This window comes from Tamandua tetradactyla, chromosome 6, assembly GCF_023851605.1.
Source record: "Tamandua tetradactyla isolate mTamTet1 chromosome 6, mTamTet1.pri, whole genome shotgun sequence".
In the NCBI taxonomy this organism is placed as follows: domain Eukaryota; kingdom Metazoa; phylum Chordata; class Mammalia; order Pilosa; family Myrmecophagidae; genus Tamandua; species Tamandua tetradactyla.
Window position 1 is genome coordinate 15,508,832 of NC_135332.1, and position 21,708 is coordinate 15,530,539.

At 51.9% G+C, this 21,708-nt stretch overlaps 1 protein-coding gene across 3 annotated transcripts; it reads left to right on the plus strand.

Annotated features, from left to right (window-relative positions):
- The first annotated feature begins 8,825 nt into the window (after window positions 1-8,825).
- Window positions 8,826-20,306, plus strand: SLC16A5 (solute carrier family 16 member 5). 3 transcript variants are annotated; one of them, XM_077163809.1, is made up of 5 exons: window positions 8,826-9,109; window positions 12,846-13,104; window positions 15,088-15,231; window positions 18,025-18,834; window positions 20,049-20,306. In XM_077163809.1, the coding sequence occupies exons 2-5, from the start codon at window positions 12,906-12,908 to the stop codon at window positions 20,297-20,299; spliced, it is 1,404 nt and encodes a 467-aa protein (XP_077019924.1). In that variant the 5' UTR covers window positions 8,826-9,109; window positions 12,846-12,905; the 3' UTR covers window positions 20,300-20,306. The 3 variants fall into 3 exon arrangements, with proteins under 3 accessions (XP_077019924.1, XP_077019923.1, XP_077019922.1); XM_077163808.1 differs by lacking the exon at window positions 8,826-9,109 and adding an exon at window positions 10,742-11,398; XM_077163807.1 differs by lacking the exon at window positions 8,826-9,109 and adding an exon at window positions 10,746-10,853.
- The last annotated feature ends 1,402 nt before the right edge of the window (window positions 20,307-21,708 follow it).

Consider the following 21,708-nt stretch of genomic DNA (forward strand, 5'->3'; position numbering starts at 1 on the left):
CAATATTTGGAAAAAACATATCAGGTAAGGGTCTAGTATCTAAAATATATAAAGAGATTGTTCAACTCAACAACGAAAAGACAACTAATTACAAAATGGGCTAAAGACACGAACAGACACTTTGCAGAAGAGGAAATACAAATGGCTAAAAAGCACATGAAAAGATGCTCAACTTCCCTATTAGGGAAATGTAAATCAAAACCACGATGAGATATCATCTCACACTCACCAGAATGACCATTATCAATAAAACAGAAAACGACAAGTGCTGGAGAGGATGTAGAGAAAGAGGCACACTTATCCACTGTTGGTGGGAATGTCAAATGGTACAACTGCTATGGAAGGCAGTTTGGCTGTTCCTCAGGAAGCTAAGTGTTCTAGTTTGCTAGCTGCTGGAATGCAATATACCAGAAACAGAATGGCTTTTAAAAAGGGGAATTTAATAAGTAGCTAGTTTACAGTTCTAAGGCCAAGAAAATGTCCCAATTACAAGTCTATAGAAATGTCCAATCAAAGGCATCCAGGAAAAGATACCTTGGTTCAAGAAGGTTGATGAAGTTCAGGGTTTCTGTCTCGTCTGGAAAGGCACATGGTGGACACGGCATCATCTGCTAGCTTTTTCTCCTGGCTTCCTATTTCATGAAGCTCCTCGAGAGACTTTTCTTTCTTCATCTTTAAGGGTTGCTGGCTGGCGGACTCTGCTTCTCGTGGCTATGTCGCTCTGCTCTGCTCTCTCTGAATCTCTCATTCTCCAAAATGTTTCCTCTTTTATAGGACTCCAAAAATTTATCAAGACCCACCCAAATGGGTGGAGACATGTCGTCACCTAATCCAGCTTAACAACCACTTTTGATTAAATCTCATCTCCAGGGAGATGATCCAATTACAATTTCAAACATACAGTATTGAATAGGGATTATTCTGCCTTTATGAAATGGGATTTAGATCAAAACATGGCTTTTCTAGGGGACATACATCTTTTCAAACCAGGACACTAAGTATAGAATTGCCATATGATCCGGCAATACCATTGCTAGGTATCTACTCAGAGGACACGAGGGCAAGGACACAAATGGACATTTGCACGTCAACATTTATAGCAGCATTATTTACAATTGCCAAGAGATGGAAACAGCCCAAATGTCTATCAACAGACGAGTGGCTAAACAAGCTGTGGGATATACGATGGAATATTACACAGCTGTAAGACAGAATAAAGCCACGAAGCACATAACAGTATGAATGGATCTTGAGGACATTATGCTGAGTGAGATTAGCCAGAAACAAAAGGACAAATACTGTATGTTCTCACTGATATGAACCAACATTAGTGAATGAACTTGGATAACTTTAGTGAAGAACAGAGGTCATCAGGAGATAGGAATAGTGTAGAGATTGGGTAATTGGAGCTGAAGGGATTCAGATTGTGCAACAGGACTGATGGTAAAAATTCAGAAACAGATAGCACAATACTACCTGATTGTAGCACAATTATGTAAGTACATTGTTATAATGTATTACTGAATGAAGCTGAATGTGAGAACGATAGAGAGAGAAGGGCTGGGGACACATATGAAACCAGAAGGAAAGATAGGCAATAAAGACTGAGATAGTATAATCTAGGAATGCCTAGAGTGTACAATGATGGTGACTAAATGTAAATATTTAAAAATGTTTTTGCATGAGGAAGAACAAAGAAATGCCAATATTGAAGGGTGTTGAAAATAGATGATCATTCATATTTGAAAAAAAAAAAAAAGAACTGAATGAACCCCCTTCAGAGGCTCTTCTGGGCTTGAGGACAGGGGGACACTCAGCTCCTTTCCTGGGCTGGGTCAGGCTGGGGGAGTGGTCCAAGCACGACTGCTCAGCCACCTCCCTCCTCCTCCGGTCCCTTTCCTCCCTCCTTAGGCTAAGTAAGTGTGTCCACTTACTCATTAGCAAGGTGGGTGCACAGGACCTACCTGTCTCTCACCTGTTTGCATTCTGACCTTCTCTCCACCTGGAAGATTCTTTGAGAATAAGGATCATTCAGCAGTTGAGGGAGAGGGGAGACACAACGCTCCTTCAGCCTCCGATTCCTGATCTGTAAAATGGCGTGGATAGATGCATATTTGTTGAGGGTTCTGCCACTCTCAGGGCTTCTCCAGCAGGGTGCAGCAGGGACTAGGGTAAGGGAGAAACTCATCTTTAGACCAAAATTTAAGGAGAGGGGTGTGTGTCCGAAAACCTCAGTAATCAAAGTAAATCTCTTAATGCAATATTTCAAAACATCAAAATTAATGCAAAAATCCATGGTGAACAGAATATAGACATTTTAAATAAAGACTGAATTTGACCCTGTTCTTGCATAACCCTGCCTCACTCGCCTGACACCAATCCCAGCCCTGGCTTATGTGTTTACAAAAACAGGCCACCAACCCATTAGTCATGGTTTGCTGATTTGATTTTCTAAAAATGTTGCACCATATTTTTTGTCATGATTACTGACGATTTTTTGTGCTTCACTTGCCTCACCGTAGTTGGAGGTGTCACAAGGCTTGGAGGGTACTGCCGGGGATTGGGCAGGGCCATCAGGGAAGCTAAATGTCCTATAATGCCCAGAACAGCCAGGCCCAAAATGCCTAGAGCCCTCCCTGTTGTTAGGAAAGTGTAAGAACACCCACGTGAGGAGCTGGAGAAACAGGAACCAGTGCAGCCCCTGTGGAAAACAATTTCGTGGTTCCCCAGAAAGTTAAAGAGAATTGCCCTGTGACTCAGCACTTCCACTCCTTAGGCATATGCCAAAATAACTGAAAAGCAAGGACTTGGACAAATATTTGTCCATCAGTGTTTGCAGCAGCGTTATCCGTAATAGCCAAAAGGTGGAAGCAACCCGAGTGTCCGTCAACAGACAAATGGGTCAACATAACGTGGTCGGGCCATCCAATGGAATATTATTCAACTGTAAAGAGAAGTGACGGGCTGGTACTGGTTACAGCACAGAGGAAGCTCAGAGACATCATACTGTGTAAAATAAGCCAGGTATGAAAGCACAAATATTGTTTGATTTCGCCTACGTGAGATACTTAGAATAGAAAGCCATAGAGACAGAAAGCAGATGGTGGCTACCAGAAGTGGGGGCAGGGCAGAAGGGGGAGGTATTGCTAAGTGAGCTTGAGTTTTGATTTGGGAAGGCAAAAAATGGTCTGGAAACAGGTAGTGATGAGTTACACAGTATTGTCAGTGTAGTTAATGTCAGAGAATTGCCCACTTAGAATGGTTAACACGATTTTTATTTTATGCATGTTTTACAATTAAATAATTTTTTTAAACCGGGGAGTAAGGGTTATCCCCAGGCCCTGGCTGATGGCCGCTGCCCTTTCCCAATGCCTGAAACAAAGGCAGGGCCCACCCTAGAGACAATCCCAATCTGAGGGTGTGAGGTTCCCCTTGTCCCGTTCCCCAGCCAGGCCCCAGGGTGGGGCAGTCAACTGTGCTGGTGGATGATGGGCCCTTGAAAGGCAGAGAAACAGGACCCGTCTGCCCGGGGGGTGGGGGCGGGAGTGGAAGTGGGGATGGTGGGGGTCCTGGCATCATGGCCAGCCTCTATGGCCAGCTCTAGGAGAGACTGTGCCCTTCAGGTCTAAATCTGACAGTGTTTGAGGAACTAGCCCCCTAGCAGACCTGCCTTGCGACTTAGCCCTTTGAAGCCGCAGATAAATCGCCACATGCCCCAGGCAGACTAGGGCAAAGGGGTAAAGTGGAGAAAGGCAGAAAAGCTGCCCCTGGCGCAGGCACAGAGGAGCAGGGGCCAGCAAACAGGGTGACACTGAGGAACCCAGTGCTCTGCATCATTGGGGAAAGCCAGATGAACTGTGTCCCCATGGCCCCAACAGGGGACACTTTGGCCAAACCAAAAGCACCACAAGGTCACAGCCAGAGGCCAAGGGCTTGACAAAGCAACAAGAGGCTCATCCTGGAACTTTCAAATAATTAACATGTGTTTAAAGGATTCAAGTTCCTGGACTTTAGGATGCTAAGATCCAGGAAAGAGGGAGGAACTGGGGTGGGGGACAATTTGACCAATGAACTAGTGCTCATGAAATGCTTAGGACCATACTCGATATGGGTGATTTTTGTCATTATCACCCTCCTGTGCCCAGCTCTGTGCCGGGTGCTAATTAACACGGCGAGGGAGCCCTCTAAGCCTCCTGGAGCTTGGTGGAGAAGACCCAAACAGGCTGTTACAATACACAGCAGAATTAATACTTTGACTTGGGAGGTCTGGGAGGTCTTCCTGGAGGAAGGGGCTTCTATGCTGCCACATGAAGGCCGACCAAGACTTCCAGATAAGAAGCAAGACAGACTGTTTCAGGGAAGGGAAACAACCACGCATGTGTACAGAGCTCAACGTGTTCAGGAGTCCAACAACAAAATGTGGTGGTTATTAGTCATCCTGATATTATAATTTCTAAGGATCTAATTAATTCCTAAAGATTTATGATTTCCAGGAGGTGCCTCGGTTTCCTCATGCTACAGTTCTAGCTCTGGGTCCCTCGCCACCCACCCCACACTGACAGCTATCAGTGACCCCAGAAAAACTGGGCCTTGTAACCAAGAAGTTAGGAATTAAAGGATTATGATCATGAAACCATTCTATAGATATTTCTTTTTTACTTTCTAAGTGTATTAGAATAGCCAGAAGGAAATACCTGAAATTGTCAAACTGTTGCCTTGATCGCTGATGATTGTATAACTTTTATCTTGTGCTCTTGTGATTGTAAAAACCTTGTCACTGACCCTCATTTGTATTCATTTGATCTGATTTTGCAACTCTGGAGTCTTGTGAACACCAAAGATAGCCCCTAGTGTTTGTTGATGAAAGGTCTTGGGTCAGCTCAGAAGTAACCTGGCCCATGTCCGAAGCTATCTTGGTAACTGAAGCTGGATCTAACCCAAATGGGCCCGCCTGACGTATAGCTTGGACTTTAACCTGTAAATCGCCTACACCCTGTTATAATCCTAAGAAGCACCCATCGTCATGTGAAGGCCGCCATTTTCTTACAGACTATCAGAATTACTGCCGTTTGGGGAGACATTTTCAGGCCGATAAGCCATCTACTCTCCTACTTCATGCCTAGCAATAAACTCTTTCTCTCTTTGAAACCCTGGTGTCTCAGGAATTGGTCATTTGAGTGCACTGGGCAAAGTACCCACCACCTTTGTCCAGTAACAGCCTGGTGCAAAGCTGCGGGCTCCGTCCCCTACTCAGGCGACAGAGATGTGGAGGGGGATTGGGGCATCTGGGGCAGGAGGTGGGGTGGGGGGTGGGAGCTGCCTGAGCCACAGACCCCTGCTGCTGCCGCAGTGGCCTCACCTTGGCCTGGGGGATGCTCAAAGGAGACACCCAGGATCCAGGCTGGAGACCGGATGTTCCCAGAGATGCAGCTTTGTCAAGTTCAACTTGAAGAAGAGATCAGAGGTTAGTGTGGACCCCTCAGAGGATCGTGGGATCCTGTTTGCTTTCTCCAGGGAGGAGAAGGAGGCTCCAAGGTGTGAGTCCTTGAGTCCTGCCATAGTTCCAGGGGCTGGGGGTAGAGAGTCTGTACCCAGCACTGGATGGGCCAGGCTGAGATTCTTACCAGAGAAAGGTAGTAAGTTCTCTGTAATTCTGATAGTTTTATAGTATCAAAAGACGGGCAGACTTCCCCCTCTACGTGGGATATGACGTAAAGGGATAAAAGTCTTCCTGGTGACATGGGAGATGACCCCCAGGGATGAGTCTGGCCCTGGTACTGAGGGATCAACAATGCCATCCTGACCAAAACGGGTGAAAAAGTCTAACAAATTGAAGGTATCAGTGGCTGAGAGAGTTCAAATAGAGTCAAGAAGCATAAGTGGAGGGCATTCTTATGCAAGCTTCAGTTAGACATTGCTACCTATCATAAATTGCCAAACCCCAGCCAAAACCATTCCTGACAACCCTAATGAACACCTAGGGCAATATATAAAATCCTACAAAGGTTCCATGCACTAGGGTAACTTTCCAGAAACCTGCAACTTCCAAATGGATCCCTGGACTAGCTGAGTCCTGAAATACAGAGGGGCCAGCCTCTCCAGAACATCAGCTAGTTCCATCTTCCTATCTCATATTATCGACAGCCCCTTCTATTATGAAAAGGTTACAATGGGCATAGCCCAAATACCCCTAAAGAGTGGGAGAAGGATCAAAGGTGATGGTGGAGTTATACAGAGAAGGTCGGATTTAACAAATGAGTACGATTGCTGAATCGGTATATTGCTATCTCTTTTAGTCTCCAGTACCTTAGAGCAGCTAGAAATAAAAACCTAAAATTATACAATTGTAACCCATACTGAACTCTGAAATCTGTTCTACAGCTACTTGTTGCAATGTACTTTGAAATTTATTGCTTTTTTTTGTAAATATGCTATTTTTCACAAAAAAAAAAGAGAGAGAGAGAGAAAAAGAGTATAATAGAGAAGATAGGGATTGACTGCTGCTGAATCAGTATATTGTTATTTTTTTTGGTCTTCAGTATCTTGGAACAGCTAGAAGAAAAAATGAAATATCGTGGAACTGTCTCCCATACCAGACTTTAAAATCTGTTGTATAACTACTTGTTTAAACAGCCCCAGATGACGTAATTAGAGGTGATCTAATTATTGAGCATGCACAGATTGATTATATGTTTAGTCATATACATATGACTTCATATGATGATGGGCATGATTTTTAGTATTATATATAATGAGATGTAGGTGATTTATAGGTTAAAGTTTAAGCTACCGCGCATGTCAGGTGGGCCCATTTTGATTGGATCTGGCTACTGTTAAGAAGATAACTTTGGACTCGGGGTGGGTTAGTTCTGGGCTGACCCAAGATCCTTCATTAATAAACATTAGGGGGTGTCTTTAATGATCATAAGACTCTAAAGGCAAAACAAACAAACAAACAAAAACAGATAAAATGGAAACAAGCGAAGGTCAGTCACTAGGTTTTTACAATTTATAAGCACAAAGGCATAAGATAAAGACTATTCAATCATTATTAGAGATGAAGACAGCCAATTACCGTTCAAAGATTTCAGGTATTTCCCCCATCTACTCTATTATACCAGAAAATAAAAAGGAGTGTCTATGTAATGATTCAGTAATCATAATCATCCCTGAAATTCTAGCTTCTTGGTTATAAGATGAGGAGTGCTAAGATGGTGCAGTCTCCAAGTGTGACCCCTCTGCATCCCAACATACAGGACCCACCAAGACCTGGGACCAGCCCTGTAGGGCCATGGGATAAACCTAAATGGGTCCCACCATCTCCTTCCAAAGTTTGTCCCCAGGAAACCTCAGTTTGTCCCCAGAAACCTCCACATCAGAGCCAATTCCTCCTTGGCAGTTAAGGCAAGGAATGCCAACCCAATATTGGGACTGTCAGTTCACAGGAAAGGCGGCCTCTAAAACGTTGCTTGTCTACGTGAATACCACCTACATCACTCATCAGTTAAGCCATCCTGGTGGGTTTGAAGTGGCATCTCACTGTGGTTTTGATTTGCATTTCCCTGATGACTGTGACATGCATTTCCCTTATGGCTGCGACATTGAGCACCTTTCCATGGACTCATTGTCCATTTGTGCATCTTCTCTAGAGAAACCGTCCTTTACTCATTTTTAAATTAGGTTGTTTGCCTTTTTGTTGTTGAGTTGTAAGAGTTCTGTGGGTTATTTCTTTTTTATTTTCTGGATGGTGTCTTTTGACACACAAACGTTTTAAATTTTAACAAAGTCCAATTTGTGCATATTTTCTTTTGTCACTTGTGCTTTGGTGTCATATCCAAAATGCCACTAATCCGAGGTCATGAAGATGTCCTCCTAGGTTTTCTTCAATGAGTTATGGTTTTAGTTCTTACATTTTGGCCTATGACCCATTTTGACTTCATTTGTTTGTATGTAGTATGAGGTAGGAGGCATGTAGATATCCAGTTCTCCCAGCACCATTTGTGAAAAGACTATTCCTTCCACATTGAATGTCTCGGCTTCCTTGTGGAAAATCAGCCGATACTGATTTATCATAAAGTGGGCCATAAATACCAGGATTGATGTCTAGATTCTTGAGTCTATTCCACTGGTCCATGTGTCCATCCTTATGCTAGAACCACACTATCTTGATTGCTGTAGCTTTGTAGTACTTGGGTAAATCTGAATGCATATAAAGGGCTGGCTAGTTGGGAGAGAAGCTTGCAAGGGACCTAAGATTCTGAGGGGTATGTGGGAGTGGGGGGCGTCTTCTGACCGCTCCCAGGGTAAGGGGATGGGCCCTCTTCACAGCTCCCCTCACCTGCCCACCTGGGGACCCTGCTGATGTGGCCCTTAAAGCTCTAGACTTTGATGGAAGGACCCTGGGTAGGACATCACCTGGGGAGATGCACCCCGGCCCGTGGGCCGCCCGGACCCCTGCCGGCCTGTGGCAGCTCTGTGAAGGAGGGGCTGGTCGAGTCTCTTTGTCCAGGTCCTGGGCTGCCCCAGGCCCCAGCCCAGCTTCCAGAGCCAGGGATGCTTGCTGTGCTGGTTTGGAAGGAAGTATGCCCCCTAGAAAAGCCACGTTTTAATCAAAATCCCATTTCATAAAGGTAGAATAATCCCTATTCAATACTGTATGTTTGAATCTGTAATCAGATCATCTCCCTGGATGATGTGATTTAGTCGAGAGTGGTTGTTAAACTGGATTAGGTGATGACATTTCTCCACCCATTTGGGTGGGTCTTGATTGGTTTATTGGAGTCCTATAAAAGAGGAAGCATTTTGGAGAATGAGATTCAGAGAGAGCAGAGCAGAATGACATAGCCACGAGAAGCAGAGTCCACCAGCCAGTGACCTTTGGAGATGAAGAAGGAAAATGCCTCCCGGGGAGCTTCATGAAACAGGAAGCCAGGAGAAGAAGTTAGCTACACCGTATTCACCATGTGCCCTTCCAGATGAGAGAGGAACCCTGACCCTGACTGTGTTTACCATGTGCCTTCTGGATGAGAGAGAAACCCTGACTGCGTTCACCACGCGCCCTTCCACTTGAGAGAGAAACCCTGAACTTCATCGGCCTTCTTGAACCAAGGTATCTTTCCCTGGATGCCTTAGATTGGACAATTTATAGACTTGTTTTAATTGGGACATTTTCTTGACCTCAGAACTGTAAACTAGCAACTTATTAAATTCCCCTTTTCTAAAAGCCATTTCGTTTCTGGTATATTGCATTCCGGCAGCTAGCAAACTAGAACACTTGGGGACCCCAGGCCTACCACAGCCCCCTGCTGCTCTCCTTGGCCCAGAATTTCAGCACTGGTTCCGCCTCCACCCTGAGGAGATGGGTCCTGGGAAGGGTGGGAAACCCATGTAGAAACCGGCAGGAATGGGGTCAGGGTGAGGAGGCGCCACCACGTCCCTATGTCCCGAGCAACCCCCTCCAGGCCGTGCCAGGTCGTGGGGAGGAGGAGAGGACATGTTGGGGGGCAGGAGAAGGGAGGAGGGCGACTTGCCCCAGCCCACTCACCCCCGGGGCCACCTCCTCCTGGTCCTCGGCCAGGACCCGGGGTGTAGGGCTTGGCATCCTGAGGGCCGGCTGGCTCCTGAGTCCTGGGATCCGTGCCGCGTTTGCCTGGTGGAGGGTCTGGGAAGGGTCCCGGGCCTGCTGGGGCTGCCCATCCTTCCCGGTTCCCTCCTACCATGGGGACAGGAGGCAGCCGCTCCACTTTGAAGGCAAGACTCTAACCCCCAATACCGCCTTCACCCTGTGACCTCAGGGCTGGTCTGTCTCTGAATTCTCTGAGGCCCAACAGGTCCTGCAAGCTCCAAGAGGTAGAGAAAAGATTCTGAGGGGCTGGGGGGCCCCCTAAAAACATAAGAGGGGTGTCTTGTGGGATGGGCGAGAGAAGGACCAGAGATCTCACCTAAACTTGTTCCCAGCCCACAAACCTGGCCACTTGGGCAGGAAGGTGTGGCCTCAGTCTGGGCCGGGGGTGGAGGGGTGGGGGGTGGGGGCAGAGAGCTGGGGCTGGTGGCTCGGATGACAGTGACTCAAGGTTCCCAGGACAAAGGCAAGACCGCGTTCCTGCTGGGGCAGAGGTGAAGCCAGAGCCTGCAGCCGCCTCTCTTCTCGGCCCCTGCAGGAGTCTTCTGGAATGGACCACCCTGGCAGAGAGCCAGGCCATCCTTGAGCCTGGGTCCCCGCTCCTCCGGGGAACCCAGGTGGGAGATGGCAAAGCCCACCCAATGGCAGAGGTTGGGGTATGAGGACAGGTCCCTGCTCTCGGAGGGGAAGGGGGTGGCAGGGGCAGTGGCGGGGACGGTGACCACGGGAATGACCCTGGAGTGCCCCCTGCTAGAGTCAGCAGGGAAATTCGGCGGGGAGCCGGGATCCCAGTGGGACTGCCAGGGCCAGGGCCGAATCCTGGAAGTCCCGCCGGACTTGCCTTGCGGCAGCGCTCCTGCGGAGGGAGCGGCTGGCTGGCACCAGACCACCGGACAGGGAGAGAAGGGCGTGTAGACGGCGGAGCTGGGAGTGTGGGAGGGCCCTGTGCAGGCTCAGCCCGCGGAGGGGCTGCCGGCCAGCAGGACGGAGCCATGCTGAGGAGGAAGGCCCCTCCGAGAGGAAGAGGAGGAAGTGGCTGCACGGCGGGAAGGCGTGGGGTGGGGGGAGGGGGAGGGGAGGTAGGAGGAGGGGGGCGGGGAGGTGGGGGAGTATCTTGGGAGGAGGCGGCCACTCTGGAGAAAGGGGGTGGAGACTTCACAGCAGGCAGCACCGAGAAGGATCCTGTGGCCCCGGTGGCCTCAGTTTGCTGAGGGAACAGCTTCTAGAGGGGGTGAGAGGCCACTTTCTGGAGATTGCCGGGCCGAGGGTGGGCCAGGTGTTGCCTGCGTGGGCCAGAACAGGAGGTCCTCCCCTACCCACCCCCGCAGGAGCGTCCAGTGTCCCTCCCACACACACACACTCCACGGAGCCACATCCTTCACACAAACACTCCTCACACACGCTGCTCACGCACAGTCACGCACACCCTGAGGCAGCGAGATGAGGGGCCTTCACCAGGCAGGACTCCCAGGGGCCCCTCTGGGGAGGGAGGAGGCCTTCGGGCCCAGGGGAGTGACTGGAGAAGCAATTGGAGCCTCTGAAGAGGCAGTTTAGGGTGGACCCAGCTGAGATGCTGTTTTAAAGCTGCTGAGCCGCGGGGGAAGGTGTGGGGCGCCCGGCTTGGCAGGAAGAGGGGGTTTAGCATTTCTGGGGCTGGGCCTTCCCTTAACCTGGGACTAAGGAGAGGAAGGCTGTGGGTGCATCGGGCCCGAAATCAGCCTGTCCTTTGGCTTAACTGGGTCCAAGACTTCTCCCACCAGCCGGCCTTGAGCGCTGGTGAGCTGGGGGCAGGACACCGAGGGAGTTGGAAAGGGTCTGCGTATGGGGAGGGGGCCTTGGGGCTTTGGCGGCCTGGTTATGGCAGATTCTGTGCTGAGGTCAGGTGGCCAGGGTGACTGAGCTGAGAGACAACTGGCTGTGCCTTCTGGGCCGAGGATGTGAAGGGCGTGTGTTTGTAAGATTGAGTGCGAGATGCTGTGTGTGGGAGTCTATGCGCGCATGGGCCAGAGAGTGAGAATGTGTGAGTGGTTGAGAGTGTGTAAGACATGACAGTGTATGTGAGCACGTGTGAGCGTGAGTAATTCTGTGAGTGCCTGTGAGAGTGTGTGGCAGTGTGTGTGTTTGTGAGTGAGCATATGTGACGGTGTCTCTGTCTGCAGGGGACAGGACTGTGTACCTCTGTGTGTTTTTGTGTATGCCTGGATGTCTCTGCAGAATACGTGCCTCTGCGTGTCTCTGGGATGATCTGCTTGTGTGTTAGTGTAAGTGTGATATGCATGTGTGTGTGTCTGAGCGTGTGTCCGTGCATGACTGTAAGTGTACATTTGTGTCTCCAAATGTGTCTGTGTGTGTATCTAGTTGTGTGCCTCTGTATATGTGTGTATGAGTCTTTCTATGTAGTATTGAGTGTGTCTGCATGTGTTTGTGTGCGTGTCTGTGTGTCTGTGTAGTATGGGTCTGTGCGTGTCTGCGTGTGGGTCTTTGCCTCTGTGCGTGGTGTGTGTCTGCATGGCGTGGGGGTGGGGGTGCGGGAAGCAACCTGGCAGGTGGTAGCTCGTTACTCAGCATGACTAGGGAACCTGACTCTTGGCCACAGCTGGTTGTAAAAGGAGTGCTGTGGGGGCGGTTTCAGAGAGCACTCCGGAGAGAACAGCCCTTCTCCGTGAGAGCCGTTTCTCTTTCAGTGCCCTTGTTAAACTGTTGTGTGTCCACCCCGCGGCTGCACCCAGCCCAGCTCTGCAGCAGCACCGTCAGTGAACTTTGCTGCACTTGTGGCATTGCGAAAGTCTGTTTGTGTGCAGGAAGCCTGGTCGTGAACGTTTGAAAACGTCCTCAGATGCCTGTGGGGCGGCAGGACTGCATGGGTCCAGGGTCGGCAATGACTCTGTGCGTCCCAAGGCTGGGCCAGAAGGCCCTACCTGCTGACCACCAAGGGATGTAACAGCTAGAAGGAATTTCACCCACCTTTCTACTCCACTGACTGCCGACTGCCCTGCCCCTCCTGCCAGGCTGGCTCGGGGAAGTGGATGAAAGGAGATGCCAGGGCTAACGTCTGGGCCTCTGGCCGCCTCCCAGGGGGCGGTGCCCCTCTTTGATACCTGTGGCTGCAGCAAGAGGAAGGGACGAGTTTCAGCTGCCCAGGGAAGGCGGCAGATGGGCAAGGGGGAGGCCGGCAGTCTCGGGCAGCAGGCTCCATCCCATCCCCATCCTGTCCCCTCTGCAGGTGGCCCAGACGGTGCTGGCGTGGCGGCAGAGGCCGTGGCGGCAGTGGCGGTAGCTGAGGATGGTCCGGGCCCTGGAGCGTGCTGAGGGCCCCTGGGCCTGGGTGGTGCTGCTGGCCTCCCTGGTGACCCAGGGCCTCACCTTGGGCTTCCCCACCTGCGTCGGCATCTTCTTCACCCTACTGCAGCGCGACTTCCAGGCCAGCAACAGCGAGACGTCCTGGTTCCCCTCCATCCTGCTGGCTGTGCTCCACGCGGGGGGTGAGTGGCCCGAGGAAGGGCTGAGGGAGGAGGAGGAGGAGGCTGGGCTGCTAGGAGAAGCCACAGCCTCCCTGGTCTCCTGGGTCCCAGTTTCGTGGGGTGAAGTCTGAAGATTTCACCTGGATTCCACAGGGATGGCTGCCTGGCTGGATTCTAGCTGAACCAGGCTGTGTCGGCAGGAGGCTGGGCCGGGGAGGGGGTGGGGGAAGCAGGGAGGTGCCTGGGATGCAAGGCCAGGCACCATTCCCGAGTCCTCTGGTGGCCACTGTGTGTGTACCCGGGTGCTCTGTGCTGGGGGGGCATGGAGCAGGGGTTGAGGTCAGCAGGCTGAGGCTTGACCACTGTTAGGAGGGGGTGGTGGGGACAGGTGATGTCTCCGAGTATCATGGGATTGTGGGGAAGACCAAAGGAGAACTGGGAAGTATTGAGCACTATGGAAATGCACAGGGCTATAAATTATTATAATTTTGGAGACCCTCATCAGGAGCTTCCAGCTGGGAGGGGAGACTAGAGGATCGATGGAGGGCGCTAAGCAAGGAGCCCACTCCCCTTTCTCCTTGCTCCCTCTTCCCAAGGGTTTAAGGCCCCCTATTTCCTGGTTGGCTCCTGCTGGAATGTGGTGGCTTCAGCAATGGGGGAAGGGCAGGGAGTTGCCCCTGGAGGGTTCTGCACCCACCCCTGGCTGGGAGACCCCACAGACAGTGGGGTCCGGGACAGAGTAGGCATCCAATGGGCTCCACCTGGCTGTCCTCGCGCAGGTGCGCTTGCTTCAGCTGGCCCCTCCTCCCTGCTACCATCCACCCACTGTGCCCCGCCTGGGAGGCGCTATGCCGCCAGTGCCCCACCCCAGCACCTCAGCCTTCTAGCTGGCTCCTGTCCACCCCTAACTCATGCTGACTCAGGGCTTTCCCCAATGTCACCTTTCCTAACACAGGCCAGATTATCGGGGCTGGGGAAGGTGTGTGGGGAGTGGTCATGTCTGCCCCAGAGCCTCCCCTCCCCCTCTACAACTGCACAGAGAGCTGGTGGCCAGCCTCTGCTTGATTACCTCAGGAGATGGACTGCTCACTTCCATACCACTCAGATATCCACTCTGGCCCACACCCATACATCCCCTCTCTCCCCCAAACCCTCATGGAGAAACACCCCCACTCTCCTGTCTCTGTGGCTGCCCTCTGGGAGCTGTGGTTGGGGGCAGGGCCCTCGGTGAATGGGACTTGCAGATGTTGAGGAGCAGCAAGTCTGGACTGGCAAATTTCTACAGGCTTGGGTCTGGGTTGGGGGTGGGGAGAGGGAAAACAGGCCCCTCTCCCTCTGCAGCGAAAGGCTAGGTATAAGATTTTGGCTGTGACTGGAGGTGATGGGGGAAGGGGAAATCCCACCCCATTTTCTCCAGAGCTCTCCAGAGATGGTGCAAAGAGGCCCAGAGTGGCCCAGGGCCCTGTGGGCAAAGCCCCTCAATCAGACAGGTTGACGGGGGTGGGAGGGCTGTGGTCCCCTGTGGGAGCGCATTTGTACTGACAGCCTTCCTGGGAATAGGGGGGAAAGCAGCCCTGGGCCCCCTCTGAGTAGATCCCAAGGGAGTGGTGTCCACAGCTAGCATGAACCAGCCTCGGTTCACCTGATGGACTCCATCTCAGGTGCTTGTGGCCAAGCCTTGGCCCACCCCTTGGTAATATTGGTCAAGTTATACTGGATGTTGACGACACTTCACGTCCCAGCTGATTAGTCATTCCCCAGTCAAATCCTTACTCTCTAGGGGAGGAAACTGAGGCATGGTGAGGGATCGGGACCTGCTTGGGCCACATGGCTAATCTGTGGCAGGGTGGGGATGAGAAGCCAGTCCCGTAGGCTGCAGGGCCCGTGCCCTCTGAGCCACTGGCTGTTTCCTGCTGGACGGCCCTCCCCATTCCCTCCAGACCGCCTTATTCAGCCCTCCCTGCCGGCTTCTCATCTCTGCCTCTCCCTGCCCGCCTCCCACAGGGCCCCTGTGCAGCATCCTGGTGGGGCGCATCGGCTGCCGAGCAACGGTGATGATGGGGGGCCTACTGGCCAGTCTCGGCATGGTGGCCAGCTCCTTCTCCCGCACCCTCAGCCAACTCTACATCACAGCGGGATTGATCACAGGTGACTGCCACTCCGGGTCAAGAATTGTAAGGTGCATTACAAGAAGTGCCAGGGGCAGGCATGTCTCCTAATCATCTGGAGCTCACAGTCTAGTGAGGGAGACAATAAGCAAGTACATAAATGGGACTATTTTGATGGTGGCAAGTGCCATGAAGGAGACCAGAAAGATACGAGAGTGCCTGGCTTGGGTGGGGTGGGGCATTCTAGAAGAGCCAATGGAGAAAGTAAAGCAGGACTGGGGGGAGGCTACAATTTTCGGTAGGGCGGTCAGGAAGCCTTGCAGAGAAGGTGGCATCTGAGCAGAGCCCTCACAGAGGTGAGGGAGCCATCCAGGCAGAAGGACTAGCAAGTGCAAAGGCTCAGAGGACAGGTTTTGCTTTAAGTGTTCAAGGTAGAGTAAGGTGGCCAGTAGGCAGAGACCAGTAGGTGGAGTGGAGGCTGGCTGGGGAGTTCACTTCCTTAAAGGCTTTGTAGTGAGATAGGAAGTCATTCAGGGGGTACGGGCAGAAGGGCAAGTGCAAGTGATGTCCTCCACTGGATATTTTTAAAGGTTCACTCTGGCTGCTTTGTTGAAACCTACTGCAGAAGAGCTAGGGAAGGAGCATGTGGAGGTGGTCGTGGCTGTGGCTTAGACCAGGGTGGTCGTGATGGAAGTGAGAAATGGTCAGTTCAGGATTGCATGTGAGGTGCAGAAAAGATGAGTCAAAGATAATTCAAGGTATCCAAGAGTCACGAAGGGTGATGGCAGGTGCCCCAAGGTCCTGGAAGGATGGAGTTGCCATTATTACACTGGAAAACGAGAGGATGAGGTCTGGAGGTGTCGTTCTGGAGATCAGGGGAGGGGTTCTGAGCTGGAAGGAGCAGTTCAGAAGTCAGGAAGAGGATGGCACCTAAAAAATCCTGAGATGAGGGCCCACCATGCCGTCCTAAAGGGAGGACTGAGTCCTGAGCCCCTGGGCACTGCAGCTCTTAGTGCTGGCCGGGAAGAAGTGGCCAGGTGAGCAGAGGGAAAATCAGGAGGGTTGTGGTCTCTCAAGGAAGCGAGCCAAGGGGGTGCCAGGTGGAGGAAGCTATTGATCGTGTGCAGCTGCTGATGGAACAAGTAGGGCAAGAAGCAGATGTGTCCTTTGGATTTAGCAACGTGGAGGCTGAGGACCTGATAAGAACAATTTTGGTGCAGAAGTCAGGCTGAAAGTCTGATTAGAACAGGCTCAAAAGAGAACATTAGGTACAGCAGATATAGATGATAACTTCAAGGAATTTTGCTGGAAGGGAACCAGAGAAAATGAGCTAGTTAGCCCAGAAGGAGTGGTGGGGTGAAGTGAGGTTTTTTTTTTTTTTTTTTATATTTGTAATAACTTTTTACTTGCTATTTTGAGAACGCACAGTTTTTTTTTCTGTTTTACTTTTGTTTTTTTATTCAACATAACAGCATAAAACACAAGCATTCTTATTATATGATCATTCCATTCTTGATAATCAATAACTCACAATATCATCACATAGTTCTATATTCATCATCATGATCATTTCTTAGAACATTTGCATCAATTCAAAAAAAGAAACAAAAAAACAAGGAAAAAAATTCATACATACCATACCCCTTGCCCCTCCCTTTCACTGATCACCAGCATTTCAATCTAACTTTATTTTAACATTTGTTCCCCCTATTATTTATTTATTTTTAATCCATATGTTTTACTCGCCTGTCCATACGGTAGATAAAAGGAGTTTCAGACACAAGATTTTCACAGTCACACACTCACCTTGCAAGAGCTATTTCATTATACAATCATCTTCAAGAAACATGGCTACTGGAACACAGCTCTCCATTTTCAGGCGTTCCCTCCAGTCTCTCCATTGTTTGTTTGTTTTTAATGGGAAAAGCAACAGTGAAGAAGACCAATGTAGGAAAAAGGAGAAAATGGATGGTGCAGGAGAGTGGGGAACGGCGGGTGGCCTCAGCTGCAACTGGGGATGTGGACAGGTTGTCTCACAGGCAGGAAGGCAGGTGGCCAGCAGGGGGCGAGGATGGGAGGAAGTGCTGGGGTCACACAGAGGAAGAAGGCCCGATGAGGTCATCTGAGAAGGTGAGCGAGCATGTGGACAAAGGAACTCCCCCAGGGGATCACGAGGCAATCTGAGGGCCTGCTTGAGGTCAGTGGCCATGGTGTGGTTACCAGCTTTTCCTTCAGCCATGTCCAGCTGTGCCGGTGCTGGCGTGGAACTGGTGGGGGTGGGTCTCACTAGGGTTGGGGAGCTGGGGCAGACTCCTCTGGGAGATGGCATCTGGGTTGAGACTAATAGAAAGTCTAGGGGAAGCAGAGAAGAGCAGCCACTAGGAACGTCGTGACATAGCAGCAGCTTGGTGTCCAGCGAAAGAGACAGAGGTCTGCTGTGGCTTGGTGGAGGCGAGCTTAGGGAGCAGCCTGAGATGGGATCTGAGCTCAACATGTCCCTCGAACCCTCGTAAATACCTCGGATTTTTTCTAAATGCAATTGGAAGGTTTTAAGCAGGGGAGGGACTTAATCTGATTTAGGTTTCTAAAAGATCGTTCTGTGCCGAGGAAAGCCAGGGTCCCCTTACCCCTGGCGGCCCCGGGAGGGTGGAGCTGAGGGGTGGGACATTTATAGGACGGTGGCAAGGCAGGTTACCTGGCGACTTGGAAGTGGGGCAGGGCTACCCAGCACCGCAGGAGGGCAGGGGTGGGAGATGACCCCATGACCCCCACTCTAGGTGCAGGTGGAAGGCCCCAGGGTGCCCGCAAGCCTATCTTCCCTCTCCCACCACAGGCCTCGGCATGTGCTTCGGCTTCCAGTCAAGTGTCACCGTGCTGGGTTACTACTTCATTCGCCGGCGGGTGCTGGCCAACGCACTGGCCTCGATGGGCGTCTCCCTGGGCATCACCCTCTGGCCGCTGCTCTCCCGTTACCTGCTGGATGACCTGGGCTGGAGGGGCACCTTCCTTGTCTTCGGTGGGGTCTTTCTCCACTGCTGCGTCTGCGGGGCTGTTCTGAGGCCCGTGGCCACCACTGTGGCCCCTGAGCCCAGGGAAGGTCCCCCTCTGCCTTCCGAGACGCAGGTGCCTGGCTGCCTGGTGGCCTGCGGCCGGACCGTCCAGCGCCACCTGGCCTTCGACATCCTGCGGCACAACGCCCGCTACCGCGTGGTGACGCTGGGTATGGTGTGGATGATTGTGGGCTTTCCGCTCCCCCAAATCTTCCTGGTGCCGTACGCCATGCAGCACGGGGTAGAGGAGCAGCAAGCTGCCCTGCTCATCTCCATCATCGGCTTCAGCAACATCTTCCTGAGGCCCCTGGCCGGGCTGGTGGCGGGCTGGAGGACCTTCGCCGCCCACCGCATGTACCTGTTCAGCCTGGCGGTCCTGCTCAACGGGCTCACCAACCTGCTGTGCACGGTGTCGGCCGACTTCTGGCTGCTGGTGGGCTACTGCCTGGTATACAGCGTGTCCATGAGCTGCATCGGCGCCCTCATCTTCCAGGTCCTCATGGACACTGTCCCCATGGACCGGTTCTCCAGTGCCCTGGGCCTCTTCACCATCCTGGAGAGCATTTCCATCCTCATCTCCCCGCCGATAGCCGGTGAGGCCCTGGGAAGGGAGGGTAGCCCTGATGGTGGAGGTGGGACAAGGGATGGGGACAGGGCACAGCCTGGACAGACTGGGGGCTCCTCTGGCACCTGCAGGGGCAGGAGCTTGGGGTCTGTCTTTCCCAGCACCCCAAGGGACCACACTGCAGCCTCTGCCCCAGTCAGTGTTTGGGGTGTGGGTGCCAGACCTACCAGGGTCCTTCATCTTCCTCTATGTGCCTCAGTTTCCTTATCAGGAAAGTGGGGGGTAATAATAGCATCTTAAACTCATCAGCTTGTTGTAAGGATTAGGAGTTACAAAGAGCTCAGCAGAGACCCTGGCACATAGTAAGTGGCACTGTGTAGGTGCTTGCTACGATTGACATCCTAATATTTGGAGGTTATAGTCACATATTCACATAGGTTCTCCTACTTCCTGCCTGTGGGGACCTAGGCAAGTTATTTTCCTTCTCTGAGCCACAATGTGGTCTGCACAATGTTGAAAAGAATGCCTGTCACCTATCAGGAATTCACCTGTGCCAGTCCCTAGGTGGGTGTGGCTGAATACCAAGACCCGGCCCCTCCACCCTTGGGCTTCCCTTCTGGAGGAGGGGTCAGGAATTAAAGAACCTGTCTGTAATTACGATGGTGATTTGTACAGAACATGGCGATAGGGATCCACATGAGAGGACCTAGGTGTGGGCTGCAGCTGAGAGCTTCATTCAGAGTAAATGAGAAAAGGTTTGTAAAGCGCTTGGTGCCAGGATGCAGGCAACAGACAGCATGTCGGGGCGGTTAATACAGTAAGACCCAGCAGGTCGACTCCAGTCCAGTGGGAGAGCCTTCCCCCAAGTTCTCCAAGCAAAGCACACAGGAGGAAGTCTGGGCAGAACCTGGGAGGTGGCTGTGCAAACATCCCAGTCTCCACTAGTCCAGTCTTCTTGGTTCCCAGCCACCAAGGGTGAGAAGTCACCCCTTAAGTTGCCCTCTGGCCAAAATTTTTTGAGAATTCTCCCTGCCCCAGGCCAAAGTAGATAAAGCATTTCCTCCCCTCCTTTCATCCAACAATGATCTTTATCAAGTACCTTCCAGGTGCCAGCTATGCCTCCTGGCACTGTGGACAAAGAGAAACAAAAATAAAGTCCCTGTTTGTGGTGAGCATAGTATGGTGGGGAGGGGAGTATCCAGGAGCCCTGGGCAGTGGCCTGACTTGCTCTCTGTCCCCCAGGATTCCTGCTGGATGCCACCAACAACAACTTCAGCTATGTTTTTTACATGTCGAGCTTCATCCTCATCTCGGCTGCCCTCTTCATGGGCGGCAGCTTCTGTGCCCTGCAGAGGAAGGAGAGGCAGGGCAGGCAGGCTGAGAAGGAAGGAGCCATCATGGAGGCTGCCCCGGAGCAGGAACTTTTCCTGGAGGGCACAGATGGTCCTGGCAAGCGGCCGTGCCCCGAGATCATGTATGTGACCACTGTCTGAGCCCTGAGGTTAGTGAGTGACCACTGTCTCAGCCCAGGAATGGCACGTCAGTTGCTTCACCAGAGGCTGTGGCCAAGGGCTGCCCCAGGGAGCTTGGAACAGGTTTCACAAATGAGACCTGGCCAGGAGCTGGGACCTTGGATGCTGCCCTCCGAAGGCTCAGAGGTATTTCCAACCAGCAGAATCCAGGAGTGGATTCTTCTGACTTTTTCCCTTGGGTTCCACCAACCGGGGGCCCAGGAAGGCTTGGGTCTGACATAGCTGACTCTGCTCAGCTGGCCACCCATGACTACTCCCACAACTCAGCACAATGAACTTTCCAGTCCAAACTGCATGCCTTCAGCGTGATCACACTTTGTCTTCGAGACAATTCCAAAGAGCTCATCCCTCTTTCAGGGCCCTCCTGCCGTCCTCCTTCCCAAGTGACCCAGCCCCTGCCCTTGGCAGCCACAGCTGGCCCAGGCTGCCCCCACCACAGGTTGCCTCACACTGACTGGAAGTCTGGGATGAAGGGACCCATGAGAGACTGTGATGTGGCCTGCGGGCTGGAGGGCCAGGCTGAGGAGTTGGCCTGGACACAGGATTTGACAGATTAAACGTTGGGTGGTGTCCCCATCCTGGTGTCTGTGCAGAGATGTGGAGGGGAGCCCCTGGTGAAGCCTAAGGGGACTTCCTCCTCATTTAGCAGGGTCTGCTCTAGGGTCTCCTTCCCTCCTTTGCACCCCCACCCTGTAGTCTTGGCATAGAACATCAGGCCTGGTATGGGAGGAAGTCAGGCGGTCAGTTGTCCAGGGGAGAAGAAGACTGGCTAACTAATGTCCAGGGACCTTTGTGAAAATAGGGCTGCTTTTGTGAAGGAAGCCCTTGCACTTCCCTCTCCTGCCCTCCCAAGCCCCCTTCACCCTGCTATGTCAAGGCGTCAGCTGAGGGTAAGGAGTTGGCTGGGCCGGCTGCCAGTCCACTCCTGGGCCCTGGAGACCAGAGCTTCCCTCTGCACTTGGCCGGTGCCCTTCCCTGAGGTCACCCCAAGGCCCTCCAGGGACTGGCTGTCATCAGCTCAGACTTGTCCCAGCAGGATACCCACCTAGGGGGGGGGATGAAAAACAGGGTCTGTTTGAATTACATACAAAAACACTCCCTGCAGCGGATTATGAATCACTGGAGATTATGAATCCAGTGAACTCTTAAGAGAACAGGCCTAGAGGACATTCCCTCCTCTCCACTTGGCAGGGGCTTTGCAAGGCTTCTCAAAACCTTGTTGATTCAGGCTCAGCCAGGCTCGGACAAGAAAACCTTATCAGGCCAAGGAGAATTGATTTCATTTTCATAACCTGACCCCAGCCTTCCTCCCCACTGATCCAGCGGGTGTGAATAAGCATCCTTGGGGATGTCCTCCCGACTCCCCCAGG

Excerpts from the sequence above, each read along its gene's own strand:
- SLC16A5 (XM_077163809.1), top strand. The coding sequence starts at position 12,906 with ATGGTCCGGGCCCTGGAGCGTGCTGAGGGCCCCTGGGCCTGGGTGGTG. Across the intron at positions 13,105-15,087 it reads GGCTGTGCTCCACGCGGGGG|GGCCCCTGTGCAGCATCCTG; the intron begins GTGAGTGGCCCG and ends CGCCTCCCACAG. Across the intron at positions 18,835-20,048 it reads CATCTCCCCGCCGATAGCCG|GATTCCTGCTGGATGCCACC; the intron begins GTGAGGCCCTGG and ends TCTGTCCCCCAG.